The sequence below is a fragment of the Protopterus annectens genome, chromosome 10.part0 (genome assembly GCF_019279795.1).
Source record: "Protopterus annectens isolate FY-2018-M chromosome 10.part0, PAN1.0, whole genome shotgun sequence".
Classification (NCBI taxonomy): Eukaryota; Metazoa; Chordata; order Ceratodontiformes; family Protopteridae; genus Protopterus; species Protopterus annectens.
This window is the reverse complement of record NC_056744.1, coordinates 401,113,768-401,134,310: the sequence shown is the minus strand read 5'-3', so window position 1 is coordinate 401,134,310 and position 20,543 is coordinate 401,113,768. Positions and strand designations below refer to the sequence as shown.

The 20,543-nt window shown below is 40.6% G+C and overlaps 1 protein-coding gene across 1 annotated transcript in view; it reads right to left on the bottom strand.

The window, feature by feature from the left end:
- HMCN1 (hemicentin 1) overlaps positions 1–20,543 on the bottom strand; it is a 5,606,893-nt gene that overhangs the window by 2,902,358 nt on the left and 2,683,992 nt on the right. Inside the window, exon 27 of the mRNA XM_044085314.1 lies at positions 16,471–16,601. Coding sequence (XP_043941249.1) covers positions 16,471–16,601 — 131 coding nt within the window. The remainder of the gene's footprint in view (positions 1–16,470; positions 16,602–20,543) is intronic.

Here is a 20,543-nt window from a genome sequence, read left to right as displayed (position 1 = left end):
CTTTCATTTTTCTTTCATAATCATCTCTGTCCAACAAAACCATCGAACCTCCTTTGTCAGCCTTAAAAATAAGTATGTTTTCATCTTTAACTAAGGCATCAAAACATTCCTCTTTTTTGTTAAATTATATTTAAAGTTGGTATCATTTTCTAACATTTCAAGCATCTGCATTTCACACATATTATGAAACATTTCCAATTCTTTAGATAAAGGTGGATTATAACTGCTAGGTTTATAAAATTCACAGTTATTTTGTTTTTTGATTTCCAAATATTAATTTGAGGTTTAATTTCCTCACATAATCTCTTAACTCATTGATCATCACTAGTTTATTTGCCCTTTGTGCCGGGGCGAAATTCCACCCCTTACTCAGTACATAGCAGTCATCATAAGAAATATTCTTGCTACATAAGTTAATAATTTTAAAGTTCACACTGTTTACGTCTTCCATTGTTTTTGTTGGTAGTTCCAGTTCTTTCTTGGACCTTTCCTGCCACCCCAGTTTTTTTGTGACTGTTTTTTATTATAGTCAAATTTTTCATTATGACCATCTGCTGTCACTTGGGCCCATGTTCTTCTTTGGTTATCTATTCTTTGATATACCTCTATAATTTGTTTGCTGTCATCTCTCAAGGTTCCTTTTGAATGTGCTTCCTCACTGTTTGTTTTAGTTTGACTGGTATCCTTAACTTTGGGTCTCACTGCTGGTTCATTTGCATGTTGTCTAGTTTCCCCTGTAGTATTAAAATGAACATCAGCCACAACAACTTGAATATTATTCTTACTGCCCAGTCTTTCCAACCTCCTTACAGTATTAACTTCTTCTTCTAAACTGACAGCATTTGCACTAGAATCTTTGTGTGTAATATTGCTGGCATTAGCTTGCAACCGTAACCCATATGCTGTGGCAATGCCATTTGCGTATTCATTTCTATCTCTGTAAAACTTTTTGGTTTTCCTTTGACACAACTCCTCATTTAATTTATGTAGATTTTCTTGAATAAGGACCATTTTACTATTAAAATTGTCCCTGGAAGTATTGTCTTTAAGCATATCATGATTCATTTTGACTTTGGTGGTTATATCTTCTATTTTACTCATATTAGCATCACGCAACAGTTCCATATATTGTAGTCCTGCCCTTTGATTAATATCAAGCCATTTGTCACTGAATTCCTTGGGTAAATCTTTACCCGCTGGCAAATTTTTTATTCTCAGTCCTCTGGGGACTTGTTGAACTTTTAAACAATTTTCGAAGAATAAGTTGTCCCACTGAAGACGTTTTAGGGACAACAAATCTTTCTCTAACCAGTTAAACCACTCTTGCATATTGTAAACAGTGCTTGTACTTGATTCCGGTACAACATGGCCCTCAAGAGAAAATGAATTAACAGGTGGGGCTAAACACCTCCTCAATAAATCTTCATCATTACTAATATTCAACATAGTTCTTCTTTGATTCTTATTGATAGAATTTACAGTACCTTCTTCGTTCACAATGAATGAACCGCTCGGGGTATCGTTCAAAACACAGCCGGCGGAAACAGCTGCAAAACTGGTGCCTGAAGCAAAACCTCTTTCCATGACTGCCATGCTGCAACAAACACTCAACGAACTTGAAATACAGTAGCACGCTAATAACCAAATCAGTATCCAAAACAGCAAAAAAAACGATGGCAGCACCAGGAAATAACGTTCAAGGTTTAATCCACAAGTTCAAGACAATATTCCAAGTAAAATACAAGCCAAAAGTAAGAGCTTTCGTCTCCTACAATGGAGACTTCTTCAGACTAATGGCTTACACATAAGCAAAACCTATTTAAATACTAAAATAGCAGTCAAACATAACTGACAATTGATCTTTAAAAGCTGAATTAGCTGTTCTTAAAACAACAGTCAGCCTAATGCTGACAAATACCTCTAACTAAAATCCCTAATGCTTCAGTCCCTTCCTTTTTAAATACATAATAAATTCTTCTCTGTTATTAAGTCCTGGGGGAAAACATGCATTTAATCTAACCTGCCAGCAGTATTCCAACCACCCTAATTCTTCTTCTACATTAATACTTTTGACATTAGGATGCACTGAATCTATTACTAAACATTTAAAATTGATTTTGCATCTATTTTCCACATAATGCTTACCCACAGCATTTTTTACATCACCCTTACCAATAGCATAGTGGTGTTCATAGATTCTCCTATACAATTCTCTTTTAGTTTTACCTACATAAAAGGAGCTACATTCTACACATATTAATACATAAACAACATTTTTAGATCTGCATGTGTATCTACCTTTAGATACCTATCTACCGTTAGACAGAGCCAGTAGACCTACGTCTACCATAGCCAAAGTGTGGGCGAGCTGCCACATAAGGAGGGTTGTGAGGGGTGCTCGGAGGAAGCCTGCTGTCCTTCCTCCACCTGATCCAGGTGTCGCTTCTCATGCCACTCACCATATGTTTAGGGCCATCATAGAGGCACAGGCCTGTGACACCCCCAGCATGTTCCCTGTTGGTCTCTGAAAGGTACCTGAAGGTATGATTCTAAGTGCTACGCATAGCTTTGTCTCCAATAGGAGGGGGTTTCCCTCAATATGCCCTGGCTCTGAGTTGAGGACAACAAAGGTTTCAGAGTTCCTGTAGTCTGTCTCTATCCACCCTGTAGCACTATACAATTTCGACATCATGTGGATTGTGATAAGTTACCCGGGATCTGAAAACTCTTCTTCTTGGCCGTGGTCTGTTAGCAGCAGCAGCAGCAGCAAGATAGACTTCAGCCTGTTGCACCTACCATGAATTAAAGCAACAGCAGCCCCTAACATTGTTTCTGTGTAGACTCCCTTCTGTGACTGTATTCCAATAGGTTCTGGAATTCGCAGGGAAAACCAGCACCAAGTCTACATGGTTGCTTTATAGCTTGTTGAATAGCTCCTCCATCTTGGATTAGTTGAGTAGCACACAGTTCAGCTGCTTATGCTGTAATCTGCAGCCACAGTGTTTACCTTGTTTGCATGGCTGTGTAGAGCTGATTACTGAATCCAAAACAATGTGCTACTGTGTAATGTGCACATGGTATAAATGGACTGTGTATGCTTCAATGAATGTGGCCGATAATTTATACTAACATTTTACAGTATAACACTTGTTACGTCAAGCCATTAATCAATACACCCACAGCAAAAAATTAAATAAAAGTATCTTTCTAAATAAAATAATAGAACATTCTTTTTGTAGGAGCTTTGTTCCCTGCATTTCCCAACATGAAGCTGTACCCCCAAAGTCAGTAAAACTAATACACTAATTCCAGTGTTACAGTGTTTCAGAGTTAGTATATTTAGTTTAGGGGTTTGCATGCATCATCTGTTAAGGCATACACCGGATAGCATATGGGAATGGTGCACCAACCTGCAAAAGGTGATATAGTTCTATTTTTTTTAAATCCAGATATTTACCTATATAACTTTTGGTTAATAACAAAACTGTTTACTAATCATGCTTCATGTGTATGCCTCATTAATGGATTTGTTTCACTATGTTACTATCATTATGGTTTCAGCATCCACTTTGTGGTTCTGGTTTCCCTAGTAAGATAAAGGTCTGTATTATGACTTTCCTACCTATAATTGAATATAAAACTGACAGCGTTGGAATGGAACACACTAAGTATACCTCCACCAAGCTACAATTTGTTAGTTGCAGTTTTGCACACACAGACTCTCAGCACAGTTTCCTGTTAGTGATAGCCATACAAAGATGTTTTGGCTTTTAAATTTTTCCAAGGCTGTGCAACTGTGCAATTATTATGCAAGGAGTTATGGAATTACTTGCTACCCTATAGAAAATACTTTCAAAAGATATATACATTTTTTTCATCAAGAAGCTTTGACTGGTTGGGTTCATCTGGTTGTAGCTTTACCTTCAGTTAACTCAAATCATAGTAAAACCTTATATTATGACGGGTCTATGTCAGTTTACCGAGTTAACATATACATGAAACTGAAACTAAAGAGATGACAACACTGAAACTGCATAACAACAAATGTTCACAAAAGCAAAACTTACAAGATCGAAACAAACACATTCAATCCATTACAGGAGAAAAAGACGTCTGTCCCTTTCAGCTACACTATGATTTACAGCAACTTCTGCAGCAAACATGGAGCATTTTCTGGATGATAATTGTTCCAATGAAATGATGAACATCGAAACAAACACATTCAATCCATTACAGGAGAAAAAGACGTCTGTCCCTTTCAGCTACACTATGATTTACAGCAACTTCTGCAGCAAACATGGAGCATATTCTGGATAATAATTGTTCCAATGAAATGATGAACATGGTGCTCTATTTAGCTTTTCAAAAACTTTTTCTGCATTTTTGCAGGGGGGGGGGGGCTGCCCCCACTGCACCCACCATGCGGGGGGCTGCTCCACCCACACCCCCTGCAAATTATATACATCAACCCCGAGATTGCACTACAGTGGGCAATAGGGTGAATTTCCAGATCCTCACTCTACTGCAATCTCCATTCAAAAGCTACGAGGTTCCAAAAAAAAAATTCTGAGTATCATCCGCAGCTGTTTTTTCGGTGTCTTGAGTATTAGATTTGTGGATGTTAATTGATGTGCCGTTTCAGTGTTGTCGTCTTGTTGTTTTCAATTTTGGTCATATGCTAATTCGTAAAATGAAGTAGACCCATTATGACATATAGGCAGTGTTATGAGTTTCAGAATATTGCTCAATTATGGCTAAGGCTTTGCCAGCTGTAGTATTGCACCTTTACTGTTAGAAATCAGACATTTTTAACTGAACTTTACTGTACATGGCATTTCAGTTTCACACTGTTACAAAGTGTGAAAAAGGAAGCTATGTATTTGAACAGATTGTTTCATTTGCAGCATGAACAATACATTATGAGGCAGTCTTTTGTATTTTTCAATGAACTTTGTGATACGTTTAAAGAGCAGGTATTGGTTAGGTTTATAGGTTCATAGGATGATACTAGACTATTGGCCAGGAGGCCCTTATAAGCCTAGCTAAGAATTTCACCCATGTTCCCTCAAAGTCAGCACCTGTTTCCCCAGTCCAGCAGAGACATAGGTGGGATCCCAGGGGTATATTTTCTGTTTCCCATCCAGTCGTCCAGGTTCCTCTTAAAGATGGCTAAAGAGGTACTCTGCTTGACAGGGAGAGGGACACTATTCCACAGATGGGGGAGTCACTGGGACACAAATCTATCCCGCCAACAAGTTCTATTAATGTCACAGACCAGGTTAAGGCCTTGCATGTGGGTTGCACGAGTGAAGTTTATCTTACGGATATGCAGCAACTCCATCAAGGCTGGGTCTGAAATGGCCTTGTATGCCAGACACAGGTCACCTCTGAGCAGTCTATATGAGACTGAGCAGAGGGACAGGGCTTTTAGCCTATCTGTATAGGATAGGTATTTGAGACTCTGGATTTTCCTGGTCAGGAAGCTCTGTGGTCTCTCCACCTGCTGCATGTGCTTGGCAAAGTGCATGCTGAAGGGAGCACTGCACTTGATAATGGGTCTGAAAAGTACAGGGATGTTATGACCTCCTTGTTCCTGGATGAAATACCCTTATTTATGAGGTGGACCATGTAGAAAGCCTTCTGTACAACAGAGGCAACGTGGTGATCAAAGGTCAGGTTGCTATCAACCTTGGTGCCCAAGTCCCTCATGACTGGCTGCATGCTTACTACATTGTTATTAATGTGATAATTAGTGGAGATGACATTTTCCCCAAAGGGGATAATGATGCATTTCTTGGCATTCAGTTTGAGGCCATGTTTCTGGCACCAGTCATTAGTTTGGGTAAGGCCCTCTTGGATGATGTTCACATCACTAGGGGAATTTAAGACAGTGCACAGCTTGCAGTCATCTGCAAACTTGGGTCAGCCACAGACCACTGGTTTTGGCTTCCACCTCAGAAAAGTATATCCCAAACAGTAGAAGCCTCAAGACTGATCCTTGGGGTACACTGCTCGTTACGGGTCTACTACTAGAGGTGGCTTCCCCTACTTTGACTGAGTGGGTTCTATCAGTGAGCTAGTTAGCTACCCATCTGGTAAAATATGGGTTGATGCCTAGCTGGGAAAGTTTATCTATTATGTCTGAATGGGGAATAGTGTCAAAGGCTTTGGCTAGGTCAAGGTAGGCGGTATGCACTGTCTTCCTCTTGTCCATGGCTTTGGTGACTGTTCCAAAGAAGTCAACCAAATTTATCAGGCATGATCTCCCTTTGACAAAACCAAACTGTATGAGGTCAAGCATTTGGAGGTTGCCAATGTCTTTGTTTATAAGGTCCATGAAAATACGTTCCATGGCTTTGCAGATCAGGCTAGTTAGGCTGGCTTATAATTACCTGGGTCAGTGGATGCTTCACCTTTGTGTAGAGGACGATAGTGGCTGTCCTCCATTCAGCTGGGATTAAGCTGGTGCTCAGGCTTTGGTTGAATAGGGTGTCTAATGGAGTTGAGAGCTCATGCCTGAGTTCATGTAGGATACAGGCAGCGATTTTATCAGGTCCCATGGAGACTGTATTATTTGCCTTTGAGAGGGGATTAAGGACCTGCTCCCTGGTGATGAGGGGAGGGAGGCAGGTGCCGGGGCTGTCCTGCTTTACTGATGGGGGGATAAGGGGGTGAAGTTTTCACTGAACCTGTCTACCAGCAGATTGGCTATATCTATGGTGTTTGTGTATGTGGTGTTACTGACCACCAGTTCAGAGCAGATTTGGGTGTTGCCTTTGAGATTGTGGACTTATGTGAAGAAGGCCTTGTGATTGTCCTTGGTGGATGTGGCCAATTTGGACTCGAAGTTAGCCTTAGAGGATTTCACCAGTGACCTTATTTGCTTATTCAGACAAAGGAGAGATTGCTTCCTACTTGGCACCTGCTCCTTCTTGGCCCTGGACAGCAATTTTTTTCCTTCTATTATATAGTTTGTTTACTACTGCTGTCCAACAGACAGCTTTACTCTTCCTTGAGGAAGATAATTTGGTCCTGTCAGGTATTGCTGAGTCCATACAGGTGTGTAGATGCTCAAATAGTTTTTTGATGTAGGCTTGGACATTAGTGCTAGTTCCAACTGAATGGACGATGGCTATGAAGCTGCTTATACCTGCTCTGAGGAGACTGTAGTCAGCTTTAGAAAAGTTTTTTCATTTGACCCTAACAAGGAGGGGGTCAGGGAGATGGTGACTTCAAAAGTGATCGCTTTACGGTCGGATCTTACCAAGGAGGATGACACTGTAGGAGTGCTACAGTGGCTACTCATCTTGGTTAGGACTAGGTCCAGGATATTTTCACCTCTCGTAGGGGTGTTGACCAGCTGATTCAACTGACTGGCATAGATGAAGTCGAGGAAACTCTGGGCATTCATGTTTGGGCTAGAATAGGTATTCCACTCTATGGTTGGGAAGTTAAAGTCACCCAGGATCACAGTAGAGGGTTGAATCTTCATGGATTCAAGTAACTCCAAATAGGTGGAATGGGCGTCCTGAGTCATGGTTAGCTATGATTTGAATAGGTGTTTTGTCAACAGTTAACTGCACTTGGAGTGCCTCCTGTGCATCATACTGTCTGACCAGCCTGGAGGTGTGTATGTCTTTGATAAACATTAAAACTCCACCTCCTTTGGCTTTGTAGCCCTCTGTTTGGGGTCTGAAAGTATGATAGGATGAGTAACCTGTTGAGGTTGGGGGTGCTCTTCACAGCTTTGAACCAGGTTTCAGTGACTGCACAAATGTCAGCATCCTCAAGGACAAGGAATGCTTGCAATGAGTGCAGTTTCATGCTAAGACTCCGAGCGTTTAGCAGCATGACCTTTAAATTTTGTTTATAAGAATTTTTCATCTAGTACTTTAGCTTCATGCTGTTACATAAATGATTAGAAAATGAAGCCGTGTTTTTGTTTAGATCACAGTATGCACTATATGAATATTATACTGACACATGGACTTTAGAAGTACTGTGTTCAAATTTTAAATATATATTTGTTTATTTAATATTTTATTTTATTTGTCCTTTGATAACCAGGAAAGTTTGACTGAGCCAATGGACAATTTTTCAGGGGTGGTTTGGGAAGAAAGGCTCCACAACAGATTCAAAAATATTTAAACAGTAGTTCAGTAACTATATACAAGGGGGGAAAAAAAGCACTGTAACAGATTAAGTATTTTACAATGAGATGGGAAGAAAGGCTAATAAACACTCATAAAAACATTTTACAGTACCTGGTAAGTAATAATATACAAGGGGAGAAAATACCCACAACAGATAAAAACAGAGACTGAAATACATTTAAAGAAATGTTAAGAACACAATATGCATTGCAAGTAACAAAACACTGCAGAATTGTATAACCTATCTCAAGCAAATGAATACATAGTTATTCAAAATATTGACTATATGTCTAATACTGTACGGAGGTAAGAAATAATTGAGTATTCTGCTGCCAAAACAGACAGAGGAATATAATGAGATTTGTTGTTGTTGTTGTGTCTTTCGGCTTTTTCACGGTTAGGGGTCGTCACAGCTAATGATTGGTAGTTGATTTTTACATGCTGAGTTACCAGCCCTGACGCACAACCTTCAAAGAAGGTACGCCCATTCACGCATGTCACCACTCAGAAGACGCGCTAGCTGATAATCGAACCGGACAGCGTCTTACTGTGAGGCGACAACGCTACCGCAGCACCACCACCGTGGGTAGAGGAATATAATGAGATGAGGAGGAGTAATGAGCAGGAGGGAAAATTAAGGACATGGAGAGAGAGTTATTAGAAAGATGAGAATGTTCTGGAAGGGCATGAAACAGGAAAATAAATAGTAGGAACTTTTGGCTGAAGAGGTAGAAGAGCATACATTAGTAGCCTGGTATCATTAAAGTGAGAGCTTATTTTAATGTTAGGCCATTACTACCTGCTGTGGTATGGAAGTGCTAGTTAATTCAGAGTGCAAAATGCAGAGTTATAGTGAGTTAGTTGTCCTGCATATGCTGAAGTTTAAGAATCAAGCTACTGATAATCAATTAACTGGCACTTATAAATTTGTCTTGTACTCATAAAAATAAAAAGAAATTTACAGTATACAGTACATAGTCATTACATCTGGAAATCAGTTTTAATAGTGTTTTTACATTGTTTTATTCATAGGTTCATAGTTTCATAGGTAGGTACTAGGTTATCGGCCCAAGGGCCTAAGTAAGCCTAGCCAACAAGGTTCCCTGACTTACGCCACACCCAAGAAAGTTAATTTCCTGTTCCACTGTCGAGCAGAGCCACAGAAGTGATCCCGGGGGTGTATTTCCTATTTCCCATCCACTCATCAAGGTTTTTCTTGAAGAGTGCTAATGAGGAACTTTGATTGACATAGATGGGTAGCTTGTTTCACAGTACAGGAAGGCTCTGGGACAAGAATCTATCCCTCCAACATGTCCTGTTTATTGTGGTGACAAGGTTTACATCCCTAGAGCAAGTAGCACAGAGGGATTGGGATTTCTTTAGGTGTAGCATGTCCAACAGCTCTGGGTTTAACATAGCTTTATATGTTAGGCAGAGATCTCCTCAGAGTAGGCTATATGCTACAGAATAAAGCTGGAGTTTTTTGAGTCTGTCAGTGTAGGGCATTTGTTTGAGGCCAGTATTCCTCTTTGTGAGGTACTTCTGTGGCCTTTCCAGCTGCTGTAGATGTCTTGTTAGGTACATTCCAAAAGGGGCATTGTACTCTATAATGGGTCAAATAGTGCCGAGTAGACAGGAACAATGACCTCTTTTTTCCTGGATGAGAACCCTTTTGTGATGAGGTGTGCCACATGGAGGAATTTCCTGACTACTGTGGTGATGTGATTATCAAAGGAGAGAGTACTGTCCACCTGGGTCCCAAGGTCTCTTATCACACATTCGGCATTAAGTAGACTGCTGTTTATGTGGTAGTTCATGGGTACAGAGTTTTTACCAAAGGGGATGACAATGCACTTTTTGGCACTGAGCTTCAGGAAATGCTTCTGACACCAGACATCTGTCTCAGTGAGGCCCTTCTGTAGGATGTCCACATCATTTGGGGACGCGACTATGGCTCCTAGTTTGCAGTCATCTGCGAACTTTGTTAGCCAGAGGCCTTCTGTGTTAGCCTGTACTTCAGAGAAGTAGATATGAAACAGGAGAGGTCCTAGGACTGAACCCTGTTGTACTCCACTTGTCACTGTTTTGAAGTCAGATTTGGAGTCTGCAACTTTTACAGTGTGGGTTCTGTCAGTGAGCCAGTTGACAACCCATCTTGTGACAGAGATTTACACCTAGTTTAGTGAGTTTACCTATAATTCCAGAATGGGGGATGGTGTTGAAAGACTGTGTGAACCACCTTACCCTCGTCTACAGCTTTGGTGACTGCCTCAAAGAAGTCAATCAGGTTCAGAAGGCATGATCTGCCTTTTACAAACCCGAACTGGGTGGGGTCCAGAATTTGGATGCTACCAATGTCTTTGTTTATGAGTTCCATGATGATACGTTCCATGGCCTTGCAGACCAGGCTTGTCAGGCTAATAGGGTGATAGTTCCCAGGATCAGTGGTGGCTCCCCCTTTGTAGAGTGGGATAACAGTAGCTGTGCACCATTCAGTGGGCACAAAGCCTGACGTGAGACTATGATTGAACATGGTGCTTAGGTGGGGAGCCAGTTCATTCTGAAGTTTGTGTAAAACGCAGCCCAAGATGTTATCCGGTCCCTTGGATGCTATGTTTTTGGTTTTAGAGAGTGCAGCTTTTACCTGCATAAATGTGATTACAGGGACTATGCATTCTTCCTGTATAGATATGGGCCCTTTAGGGGGTGAGAGGGGGGTAAAGTTAGCACTGAACCTATCTGTCAAGATGTTGGCAATATCAGTTGGTTCTCTAATTTTCGTGCCATTGTACTGTAACTCAGAGCAGATATGGGTGTTGCCATTGAGATTCTTGACATAGCTATAGAATGCTTTGTGGTTGCCTTTAGAATCAGTGGCAATTGGTGGTGGTGCTGCGGTAGCGTTGTCGCCTCATAGCAAGACGTTGTCCCGTTCGATTCTCAGCTAGAGCGTCTACTGTGTGGAGGCATATGTGAATGGGGTGTGCCTTCGTTGAAGGTTATGCATCAGGGCTGGTAACCCGGTACGTAAAAATCCACTACCATTCATTAGCGGACCGGAGTTCCGCTGTGGCGACCCCTAACCGGGAAAAGCCGAAAGACACAAGCTAGCTTTGGAGGGTCTTATAAGGGATCTCAGCTTCTTACTGAGGCTGACCAGGGAGCTCTTCCACTCATGGGATTTTACTCTCTTTTGCAACAGTTCTTCCTTCTGTTGTAGAGTTTGTTTATGGCAGGGAACCATCAGATTGGCTTCCTTTTTTTTGGAGGATAGCATCTTGGTTCTGTTTGGGATAGCACGATCCATGCACTCGTGTAAGTACTTATAGAGTGCATTTGTGTAGGATTCAGCAGTCGTAACTGTATTACCACCTATCTGCATGGGTGTATTGAAGTTCGCCACTTCTGTCTTAAGCATGAAGTTGGCTTTGGAGAAATTTTTTACCGTGGTTTCCTTAATGGTGGGTGGGGGCGGGATGCGGATATCTAGGGTGATTAGCTTATGGTCGGATATGACCAATGAGGAGTTGATATCAGGTGTGGAACACCGGTCACGCATGTTGGTAATGACTAGGTCTAGGATATTGTTGCCCCTGGTGGGGGTATGGATAAGTTGATCCAGGGCATTGGAATTTATGAATTCCAGAAAGCGTTGAGTGAAGGAGTTGGTACATGAGTAGTTTTCCCAGTTAATGGTGGGGTAGTTGAAATCGCCTATTATTAGGGTGTTTGGTTGAACCCTAATATTTTCCAGTATATCAAGAAAACAGGAGTGGGAATCCTAGGGCATGGTGGGTGATCTGTAGCAAGATACAATTTGGATTGCAGTTTTGCCCAGAGTTAGTTGCACTTGGATAACCTCGGATGCATTATGTTGCGCAACTAGCCTGGAGGTGTGGATATCCTTAATGAATATGGACACACCTCCACCTTTGGTGTTCTGGTCCATGTTAGATGGACGAAAAGTGTGGTACGAGTTATAGCCTGGTAATGCAGGGGTGCTCTCTACAGCCTTGAACCAGGTCTCAGTCACTGCACAGATATTGATGTTCTCCATTTTAAGGAGTGCCTCGAGTGAGTGCATTTTGAGATTTAGACTTCTAGCATTGAGTAGTATTGCCCTCAGTTTTTGCTTGCCTGTTCCTGTTACGGTGGTGAATTTGTCATTTGAACCTTGCCTAAAAAAGTCACTATAGGGGGGCAAGAGCCTTAGCCAGTATTTGGAATCCCAGGGGCGACAGGTGCAGGCCATTTCTGGCAAAGCATCATGGTCTGTCAACCATGTCGTCCCAGGCAGACAGATACTGGATCCCCTTAGAATGACACCAGAAGCTTAGCCAATTGCTGAAGTCAATCATTTTGTCCTTGTACTGTGGTATCATTCTGGGCGATGGCAGGATGCTACTCAGGGCTAGGGTCATACCTGCCTGGGCTACAAGATCGGAGAGCTCTTCCATGTCTCTTTTCATGTAGTCCAGGGAGGTACGTCTCAGGTCATTCACACCAACATGGACAATGACAGAGTCATATTTGTACTTTTTGTGGAGTGACCTGAGTGCGTGGGTTATGTATCAGATCCCGGCACCCGACAGGCAGCTGACAGTAACCTTCTCCTTGTTTAGCCTGGTGAGTGGGACATCAGTGTGCCTGACTATAGAGTCACCTATGACTAGTGTGTTGGGTATGTTGGTTTGCCTTATGGGCTGTGGTTTACTGGCACACTGAGTCTGTCGGCTATGTGTCATTTGGGTTGTGTTGGGGGGGGTGGAGGTTGCTTGCGTTTCTGCTTTGGAGGTCTCTGTTGCTTGAGCAGGGTATTATTGAGAGCCTCTGTGAATGTTTTTGTGTTTCTATGTGTGGATTTTGGTTGTGTAGTCATTAAAATTGCTAAATTGCCTCCTATACCACTACTAAAACCAGAGAGAACACATACATTAAATATATTCAGACTAAAGGAAATTTTAATAAAGATGTATACCTGCTGCAAAATATTATTCTTTTTGAACTCTCTGCATTATAAGATGCCCTTCATCAAAGATACTAACTACCTTGCTGGTGTATCCAGCTTTGCTTCTGAGGGAATAAAAATAATGGCAGCCATGCACTGCAATACAACTTTGTGAATACAACTTGTTGCTCATTCCCTATATGATCACAGACATTGCGTGGCTTATCTAGGCCACCATCTGCCTATTGCTGTGGAAACCCATGGTTAGCGTCTGGTTTTAACTTCATTTTTTTAATCATAAAGGGAAAATGCCATCATATGAATATTTCTTAAAGTGTGCCTGTACTGTCACCAAACAATGACTGTGGATAACAATGCTAACTAGACACCCATGGATACCAATATAGTAATATAAAGATGACTTCAACCATTAGCAACTGCATTTCTTTTAAAAAAGATGCTGAATGGATGTGTCCAGGGAACCTCTTTTGAACATTGTCTAATTCACATACTTCATGTAAGGCCTATGTCAGATTAACGAAAACGCAATCTCTCGAACGCTCATATGAGCGAATAATCATAACATCGAAATTTGTATTGTGGGGGGCTGTGCCCCCACACCCCCTGCTAAATATATATTCCTACTCCGAGGTCGCACTACAGTGAGGAAAGGGCAAATATCCTACTCTTCACTGTACTGCGATACCAAAATACCACTTCCGATGTTATGATTACTCGCTCATTTGAGCGCTCAAAAGATTGCGTTTTTGTTTATCTAAAGTAGACCCTTCATATAGTACAGGTAACATAGGTAAGCCTATGCACATTTAGGCCATAATGGAAACATCCATTTTTTTTTTTTTTTTACCAAGTAGGCCCACTGGGCAAACAATCCCTTTTCAAGGGCAACATGGGAGTATTATCTGGTTAAGCAATTTGCTCAGTGTGACAAAGCAGGCAAATGAGAGGTGATGGATTCAAACCCTGTACCACAGGGACTACAGCTCATAGCCTTAACCATCTGCATCAACTGCCAGGTACTGTTCCAGACAAGTCAGTAACAATAAAATTATAAGCTATGTCTTAATCTCACCATCAACAGGTTGCACACCCTCAGGAAATACCTTCAACCATAACAACCCCCAACTATTACAAGAGAACAGGTCTGAACACTGCATCACTGGGCCCTCAGTAATATCCTAGGGTGCCTCCTTAATAGCATGAAACACAATCTAACAGGACCACTGGAATCAATATTTAGCCATAGGCTTAACAAAGGCTTCATGCCAGATGAATGAAGGACTTCAAATGTTCCTCTGCCCAAGGGCAGGCCATATATGGACTAATCTCATATGCAAAGCCATGTAAAGAATTATCATGGAAATGATAAACAGTAACACAGGAAACCTTCAGACACTGGATCCAACCCAGTTTGGTTTTGTCAAGGGCAGGCCATGCCTACGTAATCTGATGGATTTCAAGAAGGTTACCAAAGCAATTGATGAGAACAAAATAGTGCATACTGTCTACCTTGACCTGGCCAAAACATTTGACACAATATCCTATTCAGGCACTGTAAGAAGACTTATGAAATTAGGTATAAAACCCTTTGTAATCTGCTGGATAGTTAGCTGGCCCACAGACAGGACAGAAGAAGTTAAGGCAAGACAGCCTACCTCCACAAAGAGACCAGCCACTAATTGAGGCCCTCACGGCTTGGTGCTAAAACCACTCTTTTTTGGTACCTAATTCTCTTAAGTCAAAGCCAACTTCAAAAGCATCTGTTGACAAAGTTTGCAAATGAATGCAAACTAAGTACAGTCATGGAATCCCCAAGACACCAATACCCTCGAAAAAGGCATGGTACAGACTAATAACTGGTGTCAGAGCCTCAGTCTAAAACTCAATGCCAAGAAATATGCAATGGTATCCTTTGGGAAGACAACTATCCCTGGAAACTACTGCATCAAGAGTACACCCCTAAGAGTAGACAAGATTTATAAACACATGCAGACAGTAACCTGACCTTTAGCCATCATGTGTCTACAGCAGCAAGGAAATAATTCTGTTGTGCAACTTACAAGCAAAGGTAAGGCATCTAGGTGCAAGGATGTCATTGTTCTGCTGTACTTGGCCCTCATCAGACCAGTCACTGAGTCCAACTTACCCTTCTGTATGCACCTGCATATGCAACTGGAGTGTCCAGAGAAGTTCTTCACAAAAACATTACAGGGCATAAACAACATGGACTGCCTCAAAGCCCTGTCCCTGTCCTGTACTTGGCCTCCTACAGACTGCAGACAGGAAATCTATGCCTAGCATACAAAGTATCCCCTGATACTGCTCTGATTATACTCTCATAGGTAAATACTCGGCTATCAGTCTGCAGACTATTACAAGCCTAGCCAGTACCAAACCCTGTACCTTGTATCTGTGAGGTAAACACTTTAACTATTATGGCAACATCCTTAATGCTGGGTTTGAACACCTGCCAATCTTAATCAACACCATCTAGACCTGAGCATTATCTAAGCACACCACAGAGGAAGTCTAATGGACTTGTTGCAAATCTGCAAAATAAATGGTATCAGAATTACCCAATCTAGGGTCCTAAACCCCATCTGCAACATAAACAGGACATACTGGAAGAACAGGTATGTGTCTCAGAGGCTACACCTTTTCTAGAACAGGCTTCCTGTCCATGTGAAGCAGAGTTCTTCCCTACCCCACTTTAAGCATAACTTGGACCAATAGATGGAGAATTGGAAATTTACTCCTGGTCTGGCTGTTAGACACAGGGAGCCTGTAAATGGTTGACCACCCATGCCAACGCCTATATATGTCCCTTAAAATAGCCCTAAGCTATAAAAACTTGTCAGATATATTTGGTAAGTGTAGCTACACTTAAAAAGGCTTCCTGGGGTCATTAGCTTAGTATTATCTGATGATCCCATGAATGTAGAACAGGCAGTACATTGGCTACTTACGTTGCTGTTCTTCACCTCCTACACGCAGTACATGTAAGGCTGACACTCTGTGCAAATATGTTCCCATAAAGTATACAACAAAGTAAGTCATTTTTATGATTTCAACTCTTTAAATCATAGCTGCAACAAGTTTAAATATATTTCTGCAGAAGTGATCCCCTCTGTACTATCACTGAAGTCAGTCGGATAGGGCCGATAGCTAATCTTCATTACGGAAGGTAAACATACTAAAATCAATGTTATTTTATGGTGTAATATGAAAGCCAAAAAAAAGTTGTTTCTTGCACAGATTGAAAAGTCTTACCACAGTTACAACATGTTTTGCTAACCATGCTCCCCCTTTTCTTTGCTACAACATAATGCATTTTATTTTAGTACATACAGGTGTGTCATCCCTGTACCAGGTGATGATAGGAGAGGGGGTTCCAGTTACATCACAGAAGAAACTTGCAGTTTGGCCCACAACAGCAGACACATTAGCTGGATTGTCACTGTCTTTGATTTCTGGTGGAACTGTTGAAAAAGAAAAAGAAAAAAGCTGATAATGATTGCTTCATGAGGCTCACACAGAAAAATAAGATCTCTATTCTTTAAACAGTGTTAAAATAACAAAAGCACTGTTATAATTTTAATGCTTTATGATTTAAGAAGAGTTTGTTCATTTGTTAGCCTACATTGTTGTTTATGTCAAGACTAGGCCAACCAGTGAACACGCTGGCATTATTTACTGTTTTACTGCAACCCAGTTTAACATTTCCATGCCAATTTTCATGATAGTTATATGTGACTGTCACGTTTACTGCATTGTCCTGAACTTTGTTATTTCATTTCATTGCAACTATTATTCTATTATAAAAGCATTTCATTGCTTGCTCCTAGATTAAAATTAATTTTATTAATTATACTTCTGATAATTCAGGGGCCAAGCAAAAATAAATAATACACTTAAAAACAGCAGATAATAAAAATGCAGAAGCCATGTTATCTTATTTCCAGATTACACTGAGCTGTGGTGTAATCACACCTCACTTCTGTACAACTATGAAGTAACCACTTTAACATAATCAAATGCAAAGGTAACACTACAGTTTAGTCACAGTTTAGTCACAGATCTTTTAAACTTTAAAGACGGATCTACAAATAGCTCCCAGCTTGTCAGTTCTCCAAAACAGCAGACAACTTCCATGTTCTAACAACACATGCACAGGCTAAATTGGTCACTGGAAAATGTGGCAAATTAAACATCTTTTAACAAAGATAACTAAAAAATGGATCCTAATGTGTTTCTGTTGCTAAAGTTGTCTATCGTGTAACACATACAAAAAAATGATGTAGTTTTCTGAACTTTTAACTTCATTTTCTGCACTAAGTCAGAAACAGAAATGGCACAGGCCCCTCTAATACATCAGATGTAACTTACACTGAAAATATGAAAAGAATCACATAAAAAGTAAAGTACAGTTATGTAAGTAAACTTATCATGTAGTAGATGTTCTAATACATCACTGTTGCAGTAGCCCCTACTGCAAACGGCCAGCTTTACAATGCTTTGGGCATATTATACATATGCTCCAGCTGTTAGAAGCTCACTTAGAGCTCCTATAAAAAGAAAATTGAAATGTGAAATTCTTCAGAGCAATTTCTCTGCCCAGGAAGAAGGAAAGAGCCCTTAAGAACCATGCTAGGAAACAACAAAACACTAACTGCATACAAAAGAAAGAAGTGGTGAGGTATACATCCTGGAAACACCAAAATAACACAAATTAGAAAAGGTAACTACTGCTTCAGTGATCTATTAGAGCACATACTGTTATAGTAAGTTTACTTACACAGCTGCACTATGTTCACTACATAGATCACTGCTGTCATGACCCAAGATATATGGGCAGATTACCATATCTTACAAGAGAAAGAAAAAGGGAGGAGACCGATAACTAAGGCTTCAGAAGTTCCCAGAAAATGGTCCTAACAAAGCCTGCTCTGGGCCTGAAAACAAAAAGGCAATTTAAAGTACTTTGTAAAGTTATGTAGAGAGAATCAATTTGCTGCCTCTAGAATGCTTCCAGAGTCCACTCCTTTCCAGAAAGAAACTAGCGCCTTTTCCGAATAAGTGGTGACCCTGCCTGGAAGTGGGATATTGTGCCACCAGCATGAGACAACCATCTTGATACAGTCTAGTTGTCCTTTTCTCTTGCCATCATGAGACAATCAGCTTTCTTGATATATTTTGTTTTGAATAGGTAGTTATCTGAGCTGCCTATGCATATCCAAAGAGTGACAAACCCTTTCTCCCTTGTTTCTGGATTAGAAAAGAAGACTGGGAGATAAACAGTCTGGCTTAAATTAAACTACTGAGATTACTTTAGACATAAATGTAGGATACGTTCTCAAAGAAACACAGTTCTTGTGACAAATGAGGTAGGGTTGACTCACCATAAGTATTTGTAACTCAGATACTCTGCTAACAGATGTCAGAGAAATAAACAAAACAGTCCTCTGTGTTCAGAACCTCAAATTAACCAGATGAGTTGGTTCAAATGGAAACAGAGTAAATTTTTCAAGTGCAAAGTTAAAATCCCAAGGAAAAGCCATCGCTCTCCTAGGTGGACAAGTATGAAACACCTCCTTCAAAACCTGTTTGAATTGAGCATTATTTGAAAGGGGAATCTAAGGGCAGACTAGCAGAAATTTCTAACAAATGCACATTGACAGAAGAGTACAACAGTCCACTGGACAGTAACTCACACAAATAATCAAGAACCAGAGGCAGCTGGGCCTGAAGAAGATGCTGGTACTTTGACTGGCACCAACTAGAAAATCTTTTCACTTACACATATATGATTATCTAGTAGCAGGCTTTCTTGCCTCCTTTAGTACTTCTTCAAAAATAATGCCTAAAAGGTATCAAAATTATATCATCCTAGAAGCTAGTTGAAGAGTTTGAAGACTGGGGTACATCAATCTCCATCCTGTCTTGTATGAGTAAATTCAGTCTATGAGGAAGCCTGTGGTAACAGTAATTGGCCAGACTGAAAAGGGAGAACCACTGTTTCCTTGGGCAGAAGGGAGTCACCACTACAATTTTTGGAAATTCCCTTTGAATCTTAAGAAAAACCCTGGATATCAGTAGAAAGGGTCAAAAAGCATACAAGAACATTGATTAATTAATTAATTAATTAATCAAGTAATTAATTTGTTTATCCTTTGTTGACCAGATTAGTCCCACTAGACTAGTGGTCTCTTTTTTTTTTTTTTGGGGGGGGGGGTGGTATTTCTACTACTAGGGGAAATTTGGTCACTGGATTGGAGAATTTCCCCTACTTTTTAGAGCTGCTAGATGGCCCTGAGGGCTCCTACAGCAGCTAGGAAGAGGCCTATAGGACGCAGCAGCATGGAAGGGGAGAGGAAAAGCTATGGATAGATTACAGGTGGAAAGTGAGAACTAGGACTATGAAGCTTCAGAATGTAAATAATGATTCCTGTGCGGTGGATGTTACAAATGAGCAGCATTTAGCTGTCTCCATGGAGAAGGAAGTAACTGAGTCTGTTGAAGTGATGCAGGCAACAAAAATGGTGTCAGGAGGGCTTGCAGATGATGTTCTGTTAAACGTAATTAGGCAGGATGATACAGGTGTCAGTTCTGCTGTTTCATGGAGTGAGATGGCAGATAACTCTTTTGGAAGTACTGTGGATAGTAATGTGGAAACAGGTTATGTGGCAGTAGAGAATGCAGTAGTGACAGAAAGTAAAAGAGGAAAGCAACAACAAACTGAGAAAATGTCTGGTTTTGCGAAAGCAGATAATGCAGTAACTAAATCTTATGGAGCAGTGACAGCAAGCAAAACAGGAGAGCACCAATAAACTGTTAAGGAACACTGATTTAAACAGAACAGAAGACCAACTGTGAGAATAAGAACAAAAAAAATTACATACTGTAATAGACAAATATAAAGTATAACAAATATAAAGTATGAAACAATTTGATAACTGTTCTGGGTTTTCAAGCTCAAAAAATGATCTTTTATACATATCGGGGCAAAGACTAAAGACTTAACATTTGAAACTGATGGACTGATGATCACATTTCTGGAACTGTGTAATAAAAATGAACATTTGTTTGTTTTCTGGCAGTAACTTACTTGTTAAAAATGTTACTTTGCAGTTTAGAACAGATGAACTGTAAGACAATGTGAAAAAACGCATGCAGAGTCTATGTGAAACTGCTAATAGTACTGTGAAAGTTAGAGATGAGAAAAACTTATGGAATAGAGGGTGAAGGTTGGAAGCTTTTTTCTTTTTTTTCTTCTTTCGGCTTTTCCCGATTAGGGGTCGCCACAGTGGATCACCTGTCCACTCATGATTGGCAATGGAGTTTTATGATGTCGAGCTGCCAACCCGGTGCCCAACCTTCCACAGAAGGCACACACATGCATGCACTCACACCTAGGGCCAATT